Source organism: Poecilia formosa, unplaced genomic scaffold, assembly GCF_000485575.1.
Source record: "Poecilia formosa unplaced genomic scaffold, Poecilia_formosa-5.1.2 Scaffold43, whole genome shotgun sequence".
Classification (NCBI taxonomy): Eukaryota; Metazoa; Chordata; class Actinopteri; order Cyprinodontiformes; family Poeciliidae; genus Poecilia; species Poecilia formosa.
The window spans coordinates 1,357,857-1,375,607 of record NW_006799982.1 but is presented as its reverse complement, the minus strand read 5'-3'; the positions used below and the strand labels follow the sequence as shown (position 1 = coordinate 1,375,607).

Genomic DNA, 17,751 nt, shown 5'->3' with positions numbered 1-17,751 from the left:
TTGAGAGGAATGCATGTACTTTGTATTTGTGCTGAAGATGGATCACAAATCTAAGTGTGCAATTATGACAAAGATGAGATTATGCCTTTAAACCTCGACCACGTGTACTTTTTCTACATTAACCCTTTAATGCATAGTGGTCACTACAGTGGACGGCTATCTAAAAGCCATTTTCTTGTGGATTTTTATGTTATAAATGCACACAGACCACTGAAGTGGACACTAATGCATCATAAAGTACGCTATCAACTGCTGACCATCAGCTGCAAATGCAAGAAATTATTTTTGTTAAATCCAATATGGCCAACAGACAAAAAAGCATGCTAGCCAACCCGGTTCCTCCTCCTGTAGACGACTCTTGCAGGTAAAAAAAAAAAAAAAATGACATCAGATAACCCCTAAAGAACAATACTACTGATGTATTTTTCAAATAACTTTGTATTTGGAGAAAATTACAATTGATTACCTTAAAAAAAACAATCCTTTTTTTTTTTTGCCTTGAGAAAATTAAAACAGGAAAAAAAATCCTGACACAAAGGATCATAATTCATACATGAAGGAGTTAAAACTTCTGCCTGTAAAGACGAGTCCTTGATATTAATGAATTAACACTCTTTGCTTGTTTGGACAAACTTTAATTCACACAAATCCTTGTAGCTGCACCTATGTAAAATGTCTTTGTCCCTACATTCAGTAGTGTCAAAAATTAGATTTTTTGTTGTATGTCTGTTCAAATTTCATTTCACCGTCAAATGCATAAACCTGCTTAACAACTCTTCACCATCTGCAAACCCAGTACATTGGAAATATCCCACAAGCTGCATGCAGGTATTTGCATGGCTTACTCAAGCTAATTTTGGTCTAATGAATGCCAGTCAAATTCACATAACTTTGTTTAAACGGCTGTTCTTTTGAATTCAGCTTTGTAAATAAAAACCATGTTGTTTGACTGCATAAGTTATGTAAAATGTAATGGGGTTTGTCCAGTATCATGAAGAACATAGTACATTTTTGTTGAGACTTCAAATGCAAATTTTGACAAAAGTTTTCAAAGTGTAAAAATCAATTTCACTGAAAACTACCAGCAATTTGCTTTTGCTGATTATCAATGCATGTATAACATCTTGTACAAATTGTCAGGTCACCATCGCAAAACTTCAATGTACAGTTTTGTGCTTTAATGTTGCAACATATTTCACTTTCAATGCCTAATTGCAAGATAAAAGGAAATTGTGCATTTTTTTCCTATTTGGCCTCATTTGGTCAATACCTTGTAGAGTTGGTTATCTCTAGTATCTCCACAGCAAACTACCATGTTTCATCATGGAGATGGCCATGAAATATTTTTGTAGGCCAAATGCAAATATACACACCACATATGTATTTGTTTTTTTTTTTAAGATTTAAAACCCATGCATCTTTTTTTTACCTTTTGCTTCAATTATGCCATTTTGTGTTTTTATATAATCCCAGAAAAATACATTGAGATTTGTGATTAAAAATATTAATACCAGTTCAAATACTATGAGTAGGCAAACCCAGAAAAAAATAAAATATCTCATACAAAGATGGTGTATATTTTTTAGTCCTTATGAGTTTAAAAATCAGCCATCTTCTACTAACTGGGTGATTTTCCATATTTTTGTCATTTTGGTCAAATGGGCTTCTATACCGTAGCCCATAAAAACACAGCTTGTTTCAATTGATGTAAGTTTATTTAAATTGCACATGCTGAGAGGGAGCAATTTAATCTGGGGTTGTGAAGAGGTTAGACACCTAAACCCATCTGCCAATGGGAAAAATATTTGCAATGCAGTGTATTAAATTACCTAGATTTCATGGCTGAAAGCAAGGTAAATAATATTAAATTTCTCTTATTTAGAAGCCAATAAGCAAATGTAGTACATCCTCTTTTCACCCACTACTAAGCCTACCAATCTCTGAATTTATTCGACCACAGAACTTTTTTTTTTTTTTCTTAACCACTAATGTAATTGCATACCACTGGGCCATGTTTGGTTACTCCAAACATTGCAAAGAAAACTTATTTATAATCCCATCTGCAAACACTGGCACATTCCTTTTGCTAAAAATATAACTGGGTGATTTAATGTCTGAATATGAAGGGAAACGTTTGAATTACTGTGCTACTAAAACTCAGAAAATGCATTTAAATTTAATAAAAAAAAACACTACCATCCTAAGAGGACTCGTATTAGAGTTTCTTCAAATATGAGTTTTGTATTCCGAAGGAGCCTCTGTCTTCCTGTTAGTCGAGAAGAGGATGCTCAGGGTTGTCCATGATCTTCATTCTCTGAGAAACCTTCTTTTCACCATCATCTCCAGATCTCCCAGAACAGGACCAGCTTTCTTTATCTGTTTGTTTGAACTTTTTAAAGTCCCTGGCTCTGATGCTGCCACCGCAACAGATTGACAGACGAGATTGTATTCTCCATAGCAGATTTTAAAAAAAGATACATGGCATATTGCTGCAAACCCTGAAACCACAAAATAAACTTTGCCCCCTCCCTTTTTGTAGATGACTTCATCCTTTGGTCTGCATGTTAACACTGAAGTATTTTTCTGCCTCCACCAACTCCAGATCCTCCCTATAGAAAGTGTTTGACCTGACCCTTTTTCTTATGAAATCTAGAATCTTGTTTTGTTCACATGCAAGATATGATTGTTGCCACGCCATGCCAAAGTGGTCCACCAACTCTGTCTTCAGCTTCTTGACCATCTCTGATACACCTGACGACTCCAGAGTCAGTAGACTCTTTCTGAAGATGACAGGACTCTCTGACTTATATTGCAAGTTTGGTGTAGAGTGAAATGGAATGGTAAGAGTACAATCCTTTGTGATGCTCTGCACATTTTGGCATGTTGCAACCACAAAGTTCAATGTATTTTGTATGCGATAGCCTAAAACAAAGTAGTGCATCGTCACCTGGAAGCTGCCGTAGTGGCAGTAGCAGCATTATGCTGTGGGGATTGTCTGCAGAAAGGACAGGGAACTTGGAGTTGATGGAAGATAAATGGACCTAAATACAGGACAGTCATGGGAGAAAAACAATTGGAAGCTTAAAAGTCTTGAGGCTGGGGTGGAGATTCACCAGCAGGAATATGACCCTAAGGATACAGCCAGACAGGGGAGTGGATTAGATCAAAGTAATGAATAACCAGAAAGTCCAAATTAAATGACGGATATGTGGCAAAACCTGAAAATTTAGTTTCACAGATGCTCTTTAGCTGTCAGTGAAAGATGGTGCTACAAAGTGCACACCACAATTTTCACATTTTTGATGGTAAAAACTGTTGAAAACCATTTTCCGTCCGCTTCACCGTGTTCTGCATTGGTCTGTCGCATGAAATCTCAAAACCCAAATATGAAAAAGTCAAAGGGGTGTTAATATTTATGCAAGGCGCTGGAGATTTGAGAGGACTTTTGAGCCCAGTATCTGGTGAAAGGGATGTCATTGTTTTCCCTCATATACACTCAATTTGTGGTTCACAGTTTAATGTGACTCATTAAGACGCTTGACTGAAACTAGGTCACCAAATTACCAAATAGTTTGCATTTGGGTAAATTTAGGAAAGGACAGAAGTCTGGAAAGTTTAGGGTTTGCATTTAGACTTAACTACTTCTTCCTTCTGAGTATAAGAACAAGCATGTCCTTTAAATGTTTATGACCAGTTTATTTAGGAGTCAATAAAGCCTTCTCTGTACCTTTTTTTTATGTGTTCCTCCCTTGGTAGCCTTTGACCACTGGGTGTCATCCAAGCAATAAAATTGCCAGAGGAACATGAGGTTCTGTGAGCTGCATGACTCACAGCTGGGCTTGTGTGAGGACCTTGGCCTGGGTAATGGTTGTGTAATGAGTTGGGCATGAAATCTCGGAGAGAAGCCCACCCCGTTATTATTTAGTCATGTGAGGTGTCTGCATGGAAACAGCTGGAAAACCCGAACAACACAAGTAGAAATGTAAGGAGGATAATTTGATTTAAAGAATCTGGACCGTGGGGAGCAGAGAGGCTCCTAAAGCAGGGCTTTCCCTCCTCCCCATAAACACACCTCCCCTCAGTAAAATGTATGGAAGCACTGCGGCACACTGCGTGTATTTTGCGGGCTGCATGGCTGCCTGGCTCAGCGTTCAAAGGCAGAGCGGAAGATAGGAGGAGGGGAATGAATACAGCAGGAGAGTGGGAGGAGGAGGGAGGGTGGACAGTTTCCTTTCTGTAACACACACGCTACAGGAACACACCGCCGGGGAAAAAAAAAAAAAAACGGGGAGAGGGAAGAAAATAATAACCAAGAGAGGGAGAAGGAAACACCGCAGCCCCTCCGTCCGTTTATCCGTCCCTCCGTTTGTGCGTCCGTCCTTTTGGTTGGTTTTTTTCCCCCACTTTAAGCCAGAGAAAGCTTTTTTTTCCCCCCCTCTTGCGGACTAACATGGACAAGAGCTCATGAGGAGGGCTGACTTTCAGTGAACCACTTCTCTGTGGCTGATAGGGAGGAAAAAGGCGACGGGGAAGACATGTTGAGGGGCTCTTCGTCTTGAGGTTGCGGTAGGCTGTTGTCGGTGTTCCGCTCTCTAAACACTCGGCTCCGGTAAGAGGAGAGGAGGAGGAGGAGGCTTAAAAAACGGGGCAAACGGAAACTGAGCTCAGCAGTCAGTTGGTGTGTTTAATTGGTTTTGTTATGGTCTGAAATAAGGCAGGCCTCTAAGGCAGCCCCGCAGTAAATAAATACACGGACAGCAGAGGGGCTACCTGCTTAGCTTCAAATTAAAGCTGCTTTTATTTTACAGGGACATTTTCATATTTGCTGAGAGTAAAAACAAAGCAGGCTATTAGATATTTGCTAATTTTTTTTTTTACAGACATCAACTCTTTAGGGGGGTTATAGAAAGGCCCAACTTAAAAAAAACAAAAAAACAACTTGTCCTATTAAGACGTTTATTATCGTCCACTGTCAGGCTCAAGGCACGGAGGTGCAGAAAATTAAGTAGGCGGTCTTAGCCTCGGTTTATTTCGGGAAAAAAGGAACAAAAGAAGATTTTTTTAAATGTTAATGTCGACCGACGTTGCATCCATCATGCTGCCGGTGTCCCGGGCTCTCATAGACCGGGACAGGGAGCTGGACACCATGGCCGGGGTTCACGCCAACCCGTCCGGCGCTCCAGGAGCCGTGCGGGGCATGAAGCGCGGAGACCCGGAGCCCGATGGACAGACGGCGGCCGCTCTGATGGACTCCACCGGGGCTGAGTGCAAGCGCCCCAGAATCGACGGCTCAGGAGGGATCGGCGAGATTGGACAGGTGAGGACAATTGTCGATTCATATTTTAAGAACAGTAAGGCTGTTTTTATTCAACATGTTTATTCAAGTGATGGTTGTTGTTGGAGCTGCAGGAGAAGGCCCTGCATGCACTCTGCTGCTTCCATTACCAGCTGGGAGGGAAATACCACCACGTTTCACAGCTACACATGCCTTGAGTTGACTTTTAATACGAAGCAGGAGTTGTAACAATGTAACGCATGTCTCCATCAGGCTGCTTCCCAGACATCCTGTTAGAACTTTTCAAAAATCATCTGGTTGATAAATATCCTTAAAACACACCACAGGGTGGACAATGTAAACAAACCGAGCCTTTAATTATGTGGCCAATGTAGGGTTAGCCTTATGAACCAGAGATGCACAGATCAGCATTTTCCTCGGCCAGTACCGGTTTCTGATTCCCTTCAGATTGTTTTATAAATATTTTGTAAAACGTTTTTTCAAAACTAACGTTGAAAAGTGCTGCATGTCCTTTTATAGACACATTTAGAGGCTAACACATAATATAAAGATTATACTTGTTTATGCATCAAAGTATGTCTCTAACCTTTATCTGCTTTATACTAAGCAATAAAAAAGTAAATGACAATAGAGCCGGCTTGGCCTCAGTGCACCAAAAATGGCCGTATCTTGTTTTTAATAGAGCATCACCAAAGGGCAGAGGGATGTGCGGGATATCATTAGAGTGGATTATGTAGGCTGAAGTACTCCACTGGAAGACAGACAGCAATTTCTCCACCACTGAAAGAGCCAGTAATGGAGGTGAAGTGGCCTGTTTGCTCCTGTTTGGGAAAACTAAATGGCTTCCTTCAGATCGCCGTCCTGTCTAGTGAGTGCTGACAGGCAGTGCCTGCTGTAATGCACTTACACACGTGATTGGAGGATTTTATGTGTGTGTGTGTGTGTGTGTTTTGGGTGGTGGTGGGGGTCGGATCAATCGTATTCGGGCTCTAAAACGTATCGAACTGCCTGGCCGGACGGTCCGGAAATGAGAGTGGGAAAGGTACCCTCTCCCCTTTTCACCCCCCTCAAAGGCAGTCTCTGTTGGTACTGCAGGAGCAGATTTGCACTATCAATGGCAGTAAAGAGGCTTTGTTTCCAGCTTATGGGATCGCTGTGGATACTGGAGGGATCAAAGATTCTTATTTAAAACAACAAGAACAAAGTGGATGCCCAGATATTTGTAGCAGGTGGCAAATGAAGATTAATATTGCTATCTGTTTGGAGCTGCTCAAATTGGCTGACACCAGTATGATCAATTAGTAGAGTAATTTTTCAATCATAATTTATAAAACAATTTTGAGCCTTTCAGCTGAAAATGTCCATTATAATGTCATCACTGTGAAATGTGATGTTTGTCAGTGTATTACTTCTGACAGGCCATAAATTAAATATTAATTTGTTTAGAGAATCAGAAAATTAATTTAGAATGGAGATGGAGAGCAATAAACAGCTGCAAATTTGGGTTCTCTGTGACTCCAACAGTTAATTTAAGCTTGACTTTGAAAGAAATTCCTTTATAGACATATTATCGTCTCCTTGTTTACACTGATTATTGTTAAAGCTCATTGCGTTTGAAAAAAAACTGAAGATGGATCCTTGAACCTTCTCATATTTTGTAACATATCTGCAAACTTCAAGTTGTTTGACAGACCAACTCNTTTAAAATTTTAAGAATTGGATTTTGTACTTAATGATTTAATCAAATTTCTTTGAAATATTTTAGTCTGACAAAAAGTCAAAAATAGAATAAATCTGTAGGTGGCGGAGCGCTATTTCTAACTAAGAAATATCAACAGCTTTGGATGGACAGTTTCAAAACTGATTAACAAACACAGGAGTGACTACTTTGTTTCTACAGTTGAACAAGAAATTACAAGAGGTTTTAGTCAAAAACTCATAAGTGGTATGGAGGTGCCCAAAATTCAGTTTTCAAGCCTTGACTCAATCGGTAACAGAAATGTTTAATTTGTTTGGCAGTGGATGGAGCAAAGGATCCTTTTGTGTCTGAAAGGTGTGCATTCCTGGTTGACTCCGAGGCCCAGGAGTTGACCTACCTTATCTCCCACAGTGCTCCTTGTATCACAACTGATGTAAGTTTGCTCATTTAGTTGAAGACTGCACCTGGATTCTCACCAGTGAATGACATAAGGTTAATATGTTTTTTCTCCACAGGATGGTCCGCAGCTTCGGCTCACATTGGGTGGTTTGCAGTATGTTCTCTCCTGCCCCGTCAGCCCTCAGCTTCCCTATTCTCCATCCCTGCCTCAGTATCCTCCTCAGTTTCCCAGTGACCTTTTGTTTCCATACTTACCAGTTCCAACCCACCCTGTCCCCACGACCACTCTCCCTCCCCCTCATCGAGCCCCAGTTAAGGAGCAGACGATGCAAAACCCACTCTACCAGCACCACCTCTCTTCTGGTTTCCAGTACCACCAACTACTTCCAGTCGTCCCCCATATCCTATTAGGGATCCCTCATCCACCTCAGGCCACCACTGACCGCTTCCCTGAGTCCATGCCACAGCACGTCCAGAACCCACCTGGATCTGAAAAGTTATTGTATTCTTTAGGGAGCTATCTGCAGTACTTTCCTCCTCACTTTCATCTGAAGGATCCTTCTGAACATCAGGTTTTTCAATTTCCTCATCACCCACCTGTCTTCTATCCCTACCTGCCGTTCTATTACCAGGAATTGATTGCAGCAGCTGAAGACCACTCCAAGTCTCCAGTGGGTCCATATTATCCTCAGTACTATCATCAGAAACCTGATCATCCTGTATTCACGGCAATACCAGTGACCCAAGCTCCTGTACCTCGTCCTTCTTTTCCACCAAAACAGCCGTTAACCCCACAGCATCAAACCAGTTCATTTTATCCACCCATGTCCTACTACCATCCAGTATTTTCTTACTCTGCTTTACATCCTGCTGCTACTCCACCGGTTGACACCCCTGATAGTCTTGGGCATCCTTCCAGCCAATCTCCTATCCAAACTCCTTTTCACTTTCAGCTGCCTCCATATCTGCTGCCAGTCCAAAAGGAGCCTGAGAAACCAGCAGCCAGTCCTGACATGTTCTACCAAACATATCACCCTAAACTCCATCCCTTTTCACCCCATTATCCGAAGATTCCTTCTCCCCCGAACTGGATCACCCCTCTGGAATCCCGCGTCCAGTGTCTGAAGGACAGTATGGCTGCTTTCCTGCCCTATGCCGACCCAGAATCCATCCATGTTAGAGGTCAGTATTTGTGTAAACAGAAAAGTTTTTCTCAGAGGAAAATGTGGCTCCTTACAGCTTGTCATATATGTTTTGTATTCCAGCGTTAGGGGGTTCCAGGTATCAAAGGATGTAATGTTTTTATAATTTTAGCTGATTTAGCTTTAAGGAATAAATCAGCTGAAATTTGTTCTTGAGAGTTCCTCCTCAGTCTGGAAAAAGTCTCCAGTTTGATTTTAAGTGATTTTATAGTTCTGGTTAAGAATGGGGCAACAAAAAAATATGGGCAAATATGTGTTTCCAGAATTTATACCTTATCCCATCTGTTTTTTTTCTCTCCTCAGTGTGTTTCTTCTTTCTTTTTTGTTTCCCTCTTTCCCATCTTAATGTTTCTATTTCCAGGATTTTTACAGCCTGTCCATTTCAGAATTATACTTTACAAAATTGGGCTCACTTGGAAGGTTGTTGACTGGTGGTTAGGTTTTCTTCTATGGCACATTCACATCAAAATGCATCCAACTGCATGCATTTTGGTGTTGCTCCAAATAACTAAGTTTAAAGTACACAATATGCTACAGCTATTCACGTTAAAACAATATAGCTTATTGGAATCCAAGAACCTTTGATCCCTTGTTTAGTTTTTCTTAGAGGCATCACACCTAAATGCAGAATCTGAGTTTACATTTGAAATGAGTTTTAAAGCAGTATATCGATTCTAAATATAAAAAATCTTTAACCGCATCACTGCTTTCCTCAGACCCATTTATGTCATGGCAGTCGCTCTCCAGCGTGTCTCCGTTCTGTGGGTACATGTTGCAGGCGACTGCAGGCCACGGCTTAATCCTCCACTCTCCTCTGCCGGCCTGCCACAGCCAGTTACAGGTCAGACGACTGTTTACTTCCTCTATGTGCTGCTAGTGTGTTTTCTGAGTTTATTTTGGTGTTCATGTTTACATAAAGTTTGCTTATTGCCTTGTCAGTAAAGATCATCCTTCTCTCTGATCCTTTTGGACTCTTCGCAATAATGTACTTTTTATGTATAACTACAGCACTTTAGGTATGAAATGGCACATGATCTTGATGAATTTTGAATCACGCACCATAACATTTAGGATTTATTATAGGAAAAAGCTGGAGAAGTATTAAAAAAATGTAATCAGTTCCAAGGTTGCACAGTATTTTGAGCGTTTAGTTTGATAAAACTCTAGTAATCTATATTTCTTCTTTCTAGGGTCGTTCCGCTCTATAAGGTCTGAATTTCTGTTTATCTAAGCAGAGCAGCAGTTTAGCTTAATAATTCATGTTCAGATAAATCTATCACGGATTATAGGCATTTGTGGACTGTAAAGTCTTATCTTTTTTTCATGCTCCATGCATCTTAGCTGTCAAGAATACAATGTTTTTTGCAAGTTTAGGTAAATTCACTTGTTTTTAAAAACACGTGTATCTATAAATTTTGTGTGGTTGCGCTAACTTCTTTTGTATCAATTTCTCTCTCGCTCCTCAGACTCCCACAACCATTTCTCTACCCATAAGTTATTGGGATTTCTTCACTTGGCAGAATCGGACCCTCGATTTACAGTGCCCATATCAAAGCCCCCTTGATCCTCCAGAAGAAACTCCGTGGACTTTCCCCACCGCTCCGAGCGCCACCGAGGATGAGTCGGGTCCATCCATTGCCACAAAGACCGAAGTCTTCTGCTCCTTCCAGCAGATGAAGGTCGTGCTTCCTCCTGGACCCATTTCAGAAATAGTTCTTAAAGGTGTGTGTCTGCTTTTGTACACACCAGGTGCATATGGTAACAATCATTTCTGCATGAGTTGAGATGGTTCAGAGGCTCTGCTGTGCGGTGAATGGGAGCGGGGGGTAAAGCTTGGCTTTTTATTGTGACTGGGGATTTCTGCCTCCCTCTGCAGAGCTTTAATTGTTCTCTTTAAGGTCTACACTGAAATGTCTTATTGTGAGTTTTTCACATATGCATTTAAGACACCAATGGGAACCAGATGAGCCTTGCTGAAGCGCCTAAAGAATGTGGATATTATGCAAGTGAGGCCAAGGATGGCAAAATCCATTTGTTTCTCCAGTTACATTCACACTGTCATATGAGCGTGCAGGCAAGTATTGACTCAGATTTCATGCTGAGCACATGACATTTTCAACAAGTGACTATTTTATGCACGTATTAACTCTTTGTATGACTGTATTTATGTTGAAAAGGGTAAAATGTACATCATTAGCATCCTCTACACAACGCAGAGGGGAAAAAAGGAGGCAAAGGTTTCCTGCCCGCTTGTGATCCCGAGGTCTGAGCATGGTAGGTAGATTTTAACTCTCTAAAAGGCTGTTCAGTTTGTCCAGGCCCGTCTGTTATTTCAGCTGTGTTCCTGACATTTGTCGTGCTGCCCCTCAGAGTGCAACCTTCACAGCGAATACCGCCTCCCCTGCGGATCCAGCTCTATATCCGAGACACAGTGCCTCTCCATGGGCTGCTGCTTCAACAAGCACCCCCCTGCCTGCTACTACCCAATGGATGGTGAGCTGCGCTCTGTATCCCTACTGGCATTTTCACGCCACTTAGCTAAGTGCAGTCGAGCTGTTTTAGAGTACAGAAAGGTACTATAGCTGCCGTACGTGTGAAGAAACATATTCAGGGCAGGCGCAGCATGATTTAAGCCGGCAGCAACACAGAACGGCTGGAAGAATCTTGGGTCTTGTTATCAATTGCCTCCTGAGATTTCTGACCTTTTGTTCATGCGACCTTTTTGTAACTGTGCATGTGTATCTGTTTGTGTGTCTTTGTTCATCCCTCCAGAGTGCACTATTGACCGCCACATGATCTTCTCTGTGCCCGCCTCCCTCACGGACCCCCCTCTTTCTACTGCGCTGCTGGCCGCTGCCAGCAACTCCACCTGCAGACCTCAGAGGGTGACCCCTGAGTATGCATTGTTCAAAATCCCAATGGATGGCTGTGGGACACGCAGAGTGGTGAGATTCATAAATCATGTCAAAATATCGAAGAATGGGTTGGAAATAAACGCCATTATGTTCAGATTCTCAAGTCTAAGCCAAAGACATTTTAACTAATTTGGTTTGTGAATATTTTTTTATTTTATTATTTACAGCTGAAACAGACCTTATGTGTAAAAAGGCTTGCAGCAGTTTCTTTTTTTTTCTCCTTAACATTAAATCCAGCAGAACAGAACCTAGCTGTAATGTGGGTTGGGACTACCAAAATTATTTGTATTTGCAAATAAGAGATTGAGATTTTTTGTTGTTGTTTGTGCACGCTTCATAAGGATGTGATTTAAAGCACTCATTTCAAATTTGACTAATTGCGTAGATTTAAAATTTAAACATTTTTAACACAATTAATTGCTTTTATTCAAGTCAAAAATTTCTGTTGATTGTACACCTGAAAATCTGTTGCACAAATTATAACCACAGACAGCGATGAACAACACAGCTGCTTTTCTTGGCCCACTTTGGCTTCATTTTTGCTTGTGAAACAATCTGATGGGAAGTTGGACAAGACTAGTGTTGTGTGCAAGTTGTGCATAAAGGAGTTGGCCTATCACAGACACTATCGAAGCCTAAAATACCATCTCGATACAAAACATGTTACAGTAACCGCAGATATCCCAAACGCTCATGTTGCCATTCAGATTACTAAAGGGGAAAAAAAAAAAAACGAGTTACATGAATGATCACGTGTTCTTGAAATACCTGTATAACACTTGGCATCAATGAATGAATAACCTATTTAGCAGATTAAAAATTAACATCTTTGTTGCTGAGCTCATTTTCTTATTTATTCAATAATTCAGCAGCAAAAAGAGTTTTTGAATTGAAAATGTTGCTTATATTGTCAATTAAATGCAGACAACATAAGCAACAGGCAAAAGGCTTATGCATAAGCCTTTTGAACATTTGAGAATGCTCAGATGTCGGTGTGTTTATAAGGGAACATCTCAAACACACTGCTTCCTTGTTTGGCTGCATGGAAAAATAGATGTCAGCCAAGTCTGGTTCATCCTTTGGTTCAATTCCCAGATTCCTGAAAGTTTCTATGTTGGTCTGTTGAGTTGTATGCAAGCATAAGTACCATGGAAGTGTCCCACAATGACAGGAGTCAGGAAGGAGACAGGTTTTGTTCTCCTGAGCTGAACGGATTTTAGCTCGAAATGAGATGGTGGTGAGCTTTCAGAAATTCTTGTCTGCAGTGTTTTCTACTTTGGGGGCTTCCCTGTCTGAATTTCTTCAGCTTTAAACTGAGTAGCAGCATAATTTCTGATTTGACGGTTTGATCAGCCAAACATATTTGTATTTGCAGTTAGTGGGCGTTTTCTTTACCATTTTGAAATACCCTTGATGGCTTAATGATGATTATTTGGTAGATTGCTGTCTGTGCTGTTGCTGGTGCTCAATGTTCCAGGACATTAATGCAACCACCAGGAGGACATGGACCCACTACGGATTACTTTTCTAGCTCTTTCAAGACTGTTTACCCATAAAAAGGTGCTTAATCAAACAAAGGTTTGTGTAGTGTTTGCAGTTTTTCAGTTGTGGATTTTTTTTGGGCAGTTTTGGCCAGGAGCTGGAAAATATGGATTCAGGTTGGGAGGTTCTAGTGCTTAAAGAAATGAGAACCTGGAAAGGCTACATTTTCTTTAAAACGGACTCCCAACTGTTTTAAAATGCAGGAGATCAACCTAAACAAACATGAAGGCTGACCCTTTTGGGATCACATCAATGGATTAAGGATTGGTTCATCCAAATGGACAGAATGGATTAAGCATTTGTTTTTTGTAATGTTTTTCCTTCTGTCCTGACAGGTGGTGGGGAAGACCGTCGTCTACATGGTGGAGATTACGAACACAATACAAACTGTCAGCCTTAACTATGGCACCATCACAAGAGATTCACCTGTCAGGTCAGCTAACCCTTTATATCCTACCTGTAGTAGTCTTGGTGAAGCACTGCTAAACTTCAATCTGAATAACCTCATGCACTTTATTTGCATCGTTCCTCTGAAAGATCAAATTACGTCTTCAACCTGCACATAATTTGTGGGTTTTAAATTTTTCTCCCCTATTTTACTGTTTTTTTTTTTTTTTTTTTTTTTTTTTTTTTTTGACTGTAGTTGTCATTTATTTAAAAGTGTGTTTATATAAGTTCCAAAAAATATCTTAACTTTATTTTTGGTTCAGTTGAAGGAGAAGTAGTCATGACACTGAACAATACAACTTCACTGGACACATGTTAAAACTTATATCTCTGTTTTGATGATTTTTGGTTTTCAGCTTATGAAAATACGAAATTTAGTTTCTCGTAACCTTGAATATTACATAAGAATAACTAAAATTATGTTTAATACAAAATTTGATGTTATTCCCTAAACAATCAAGTTTGCTGCTCAACAGCTAATCAGCAGACTGTCATTAACGCTTGCTGTGTATGCAAGCATATTATTGGAAGGTTTAGGAAAATGTGTTACATGGGGAAAGTGCACAAGATGACTGCACCCTTCAGAGGATTGTGAAGCAAAGTCCATTCAGGAGTTCTGAGAAGCTTCACAGGGTTGGTGGAGGTGGAGCTTTAAGAGCCATCACACGGATGTATCGGGGACGTGGGTGAAAACTGTCGCAGTTGTGTTGTCATTCGTGAACCAGAGACGTCAAAGGGATTTTAGCTCGGCTAATAATCTCGGCAAGTATTCGGTGACTGTAATGTACATGGAGGTGTACGTGCAAGGTGACATATTTTCTAGTACAATACAAATTGCATATGTCAGTAAATTAGATATTGCAGTTACACTGACCAACTGGATTTTTGGTTATAGCTGCAGTCAATCAAAAATAAGACACAAATTCTTTTACTGTATAATAAATCTACAGGAGTTTAAGTTTTGAAGCAAAATAAAGCAAATACATGCAAACAAATAAAACTAACTTAATTCTTAATTTGAGATGCTTTAGTTGTAAAAATGTCATACTAACCAGAAGTCATTACAAAGATCAATCCTATTCCAACATAAAAATGAAATGCAATTTGGCATCAGTTCTATGAGATGCATGTCTTTGAAATTAACATTCAGAAACATTAAGGCCTCTGGTGTGGTTTTTGCAGTTGACTTCAAACATGCATCAGTTTTGTGTGTGTGATTAGCTTTGCTGGCAAAACAAATCTGAACTTTGTTAGAAACGCTGTACAACAGATGCTCTGCTCCTGAAACGCTTCCAGTGAATGCTTGGGGAGCAATAAAGCCACAAGAAAGCCTTAGCAGCTGTTTCTGCGTTCTGATCTCTCAGCGCTGGTACTTTACACTTGCTGTCTGACTGCAAGTAATCTTCAGTTTTCTCAACCAACATGACCGCAACTCATTGTGATTTTGATTGCAATACATTTGGTTGCAAAAGTAAAATTGCAAAAGCAATACATATTGAATTTAAACGGTTTTTGCCATGACTTGAGTCTCGTCTATTATTTTCAGGTTATTGGTGGAGTGCAGATACGTGCCAGGAACAGTTCTTGGTGTGAGCTACGTCGTTAAAACTCCCACCCTTGGTCCTGATGTCCATACTCAGGGGGTGTTTGGAGTCCAGCTCAGGATTGCCAAAGGTAAATGGTCTTTCTTTCAAAACCAAAAGGTTCTGTTAATGTTTGAGATCAGAGGTGGATCAGTCGGGTGATATTAAAAAGGACAGTATTTCATGTTTAAGTACAGTCAGTCTTCGTAGTGCCATCTGGTTGCTTTGAATATGATATTGTCTGGTGAAATATGGTTATAGCTCTCAAGGACCAGACTTGGAGTCCCAGTTGTAGTCAATGCTGAACTAAAGGGCTGTTTTACACTTGGCAGTGATTCTTAGCTGCATTTTATCATCTGTGGTTCAAAATCTAAATTATTAGTCAAACATAAGCTGGAAAATTCTACACTGAACAAAATTACTGAAGTAGTTTGTGTAAACAAAAAGGACTTTTAAAAAAAATTACATAATGACTAGCTTAGAATTGGCAAACAAAAAACAATGTATGGGTGAATCAAACCGGTCTACAATATTCTACACTGATTCATTACACCTCTATTAAAGATTACAAAAGAATGACTGCATCATGAAAAATGTAGATGCATGCTGGTTGAAGAAGATGAACCAAAAGAAAAAAAAAATGTTAAACTGACTATTTCCCTCCTATGCTACCATCTATTATTAGATGCCCAGTACACCAGTTACTACCCACAGTATCACCAGCCTCTGCACATGTTGCTGGGGAAACCTCTCCACCTTGAAGTGCGCCTCCTCAGCTCCCCAGATCCCAGTTTGGTGCTGCTGGTGCACTTCTGTGTGGCCTACCCCCGCTCTGGAAATGCAGCGTGGGTGTTGCTTTACAATGGGTATGCCAGAACATCTACACTGTAAAAACAACCAGCATTGACTAAATCCAACCTCATCTGAGGAGGTAGCTTCTAAAATAATTAAAAATGCTCATGCCATCACTGCAGATGCCCCAACCCTCTGGACCCAGCCCCACCAGAGACAGTTCTGTCAGACCCAACGCCGCCGTCTCCTCAAAGTCAGACTCGCCGCTTCACCATTCGCACCTTTCAGTTCCTCCCGGATGGGGAGTTCCAGGATATGGATGAGGAGGTAAGGCTGAGCATTGACGGTCACTGTAAATATAAGCCTCAATGTGGTTTATGAACAGTTGTTTTGACTTAGTTTATTTATAAGTCCAAATTATCTGGACATAACCATTTCTTAATGAGATTAAAATTCAAATGGGTTTTTTTTGTCTGCAATACTTCATTTATTCATTCCTGATCTTCATTTGGCTCCCTTTCAGATCTACTTTATGTGTTCAACTGAGATCTGTTCTCCTCGAGATGGTCCTTGTGTTGAGGGATGTTTTGGTCAGTGACAATGGAAAAATGGATTTAATTCACAGCATCCTTGAGTTCCAGTGGAAGGTATACGAACATGCAGCTTTATTGCAATCAGACTGAAAATGTTCAGAAAGTTTGAGAAAACTAAAATTTAATTTAACCTATTTAAATGAGAATGGTGACTGAGTCAATTAATAATTTTTTTTTGTTAGTCGAAACCTACATAACACCTGGAAAATGATGGTATAAATAGCTGATGCTCCTGTTTGAAAGCTTTTATGTCTGCGTTCTGACTGTCTTCTCTCCTCTTTGTCCTCAGATATGATACAAATAACCTCCAATAAAAGCTCTTGAAAAACTTTAAAGGCGGGGCTGTGTTTTCCTTTAATCCTGCAACTATTTTATTTGATATGGGGATGAGCAGTAAAAGTTTAGGTTAAAACTATAGCAAGAAAACCTTTTCTTCAGAAAGGCATAACATGCAAGCTTTTTGAGATGCTGTTTTTAAAACATCCCTCATATTTGATTATAATCAAGGGGTACTTTTTGCAAATTCTGCTGATGTTTGCATTTACAGCAATAAATGCATCATAGAAATGTATATGAAGTGTTTTCAACTGAACAAAGTCAAAATGAACAACTTTTTTTTGTTGAGGTTTTGTCTCCGCCATTCTGTTTGCCAACAACAATAAAAAGGCCAATGTCTCAAATTGAGAGGAATGCATGTACTTTGTATTTGTGCTGAAGATGGATCACAAATCTAAGTGTGCAATTATGACAAAGATGAGATTATGCCTTTAAACCTCGACCACGTGTACTTTTTCTACATTAACCCTTTAATGCATAGTGGTCACTACAGTGGACGGCTATCTAAAAGCCATTTTCTTGTGGATTTTTATGTTATAAATGCACACAGACCACTGAAGTGGACACTAATGCATCATAAAGTACGCTATCAACTGCTGACCATCAGCTGCAAATGCAAGAAATTATTTTTGTTAAATCCAATATGGCCAACAGACAAAAAAGCATGCTAGCCAACCCGGTTCCTCCTCCTGTAGACGACTCTTGCAGGTAAAAAAAAAAAAAAAATGACATCAGATAACCCCTAAAGAACAATACTACTGATGTATTTTTCAAATAACTTTGTATTTGGAGAAAATTACAATTGATTACCTTAAAAAAAACAATCCTTTTTTTTTTTTGCCTTGAGAAAATTAAAACAGGAAAAAAAATCCTGACACAAAGGATCATAATTCATACATGAAGGAGTTAAAACTTCTGCCTGTAAAGACGAGTCCTTGATATTAATG

The 17,751-nt window shown here is 40.0% G+C and overlaps 1 protein-coding gene across 1 annotated transcript; it reads left to right on the top strand.

Moving 5' to 3' along the window:
• Positions 1 to 5,071: 5,071 nt before the first annotated feature.
• LOC103137803 (uncharacterized) lies at positions 5,072 to 16,803 on the top strand. Its single transcript, XM_007551737.1, has 15 exons — positions 5,072 to 5,317; positions 7,294 to 7,428; positions 7,511 to 8,576; positions 9,313 to 9,437; positions 10,063 to 10,318; positions 10,543 to 10,670; positions 10,774 to 10,870; positions 10,967 to 11,089; positions 11,369 to 11,541; positions 13,389 to 13,486; positions 15,047 to 15,174; positions 15,769 to 15,949; positions 16,058 to 16,202; positions 16,399 to 16,522; positions 16,758 to 16,803. The coding sequence occupies exons 1-14, from the start codon at positions 5,072 to 5,074 to the stop codon at positions 16,471 to 16,473; spliced, it is 2,976 nt and encodes a 991-aa protein (XP_007551799.1). The 3' UTR covers positions 16,474 to 16,522; positions 16,758 to 16,803.
• Positions 16,804 to 17,751: the final 948 nt, after the last annotated feature.

What these genes read in the sequence shown, in the direction of transcription:
- LOC103137803 (XM_007551737.1), top strand. Translation starts at nt 5,072, where the DNA reads ATGTCGACCGACGTTGCATCCATCATGCTGCCGGTGTCCCGGGCTCTC. An exon ending in CCTGCCACAGCCAGTTACAG is followed by an intron (nt 9,438 to 10,062) that starts GTCAGACGACTG and finishes CTCGCTCCTCAG; the next exon opens with ACTCCCACAACCATTTCTCT. An exon ending in ACAAGAGATTCACCTGTCAG is followed by an intron (nt 13,487 to 15,046) that starts GTCAGCTAACCC and finishes TATTATTTTCAG; the next exon opens with GTTATTGGTGGAGTGCAGAT.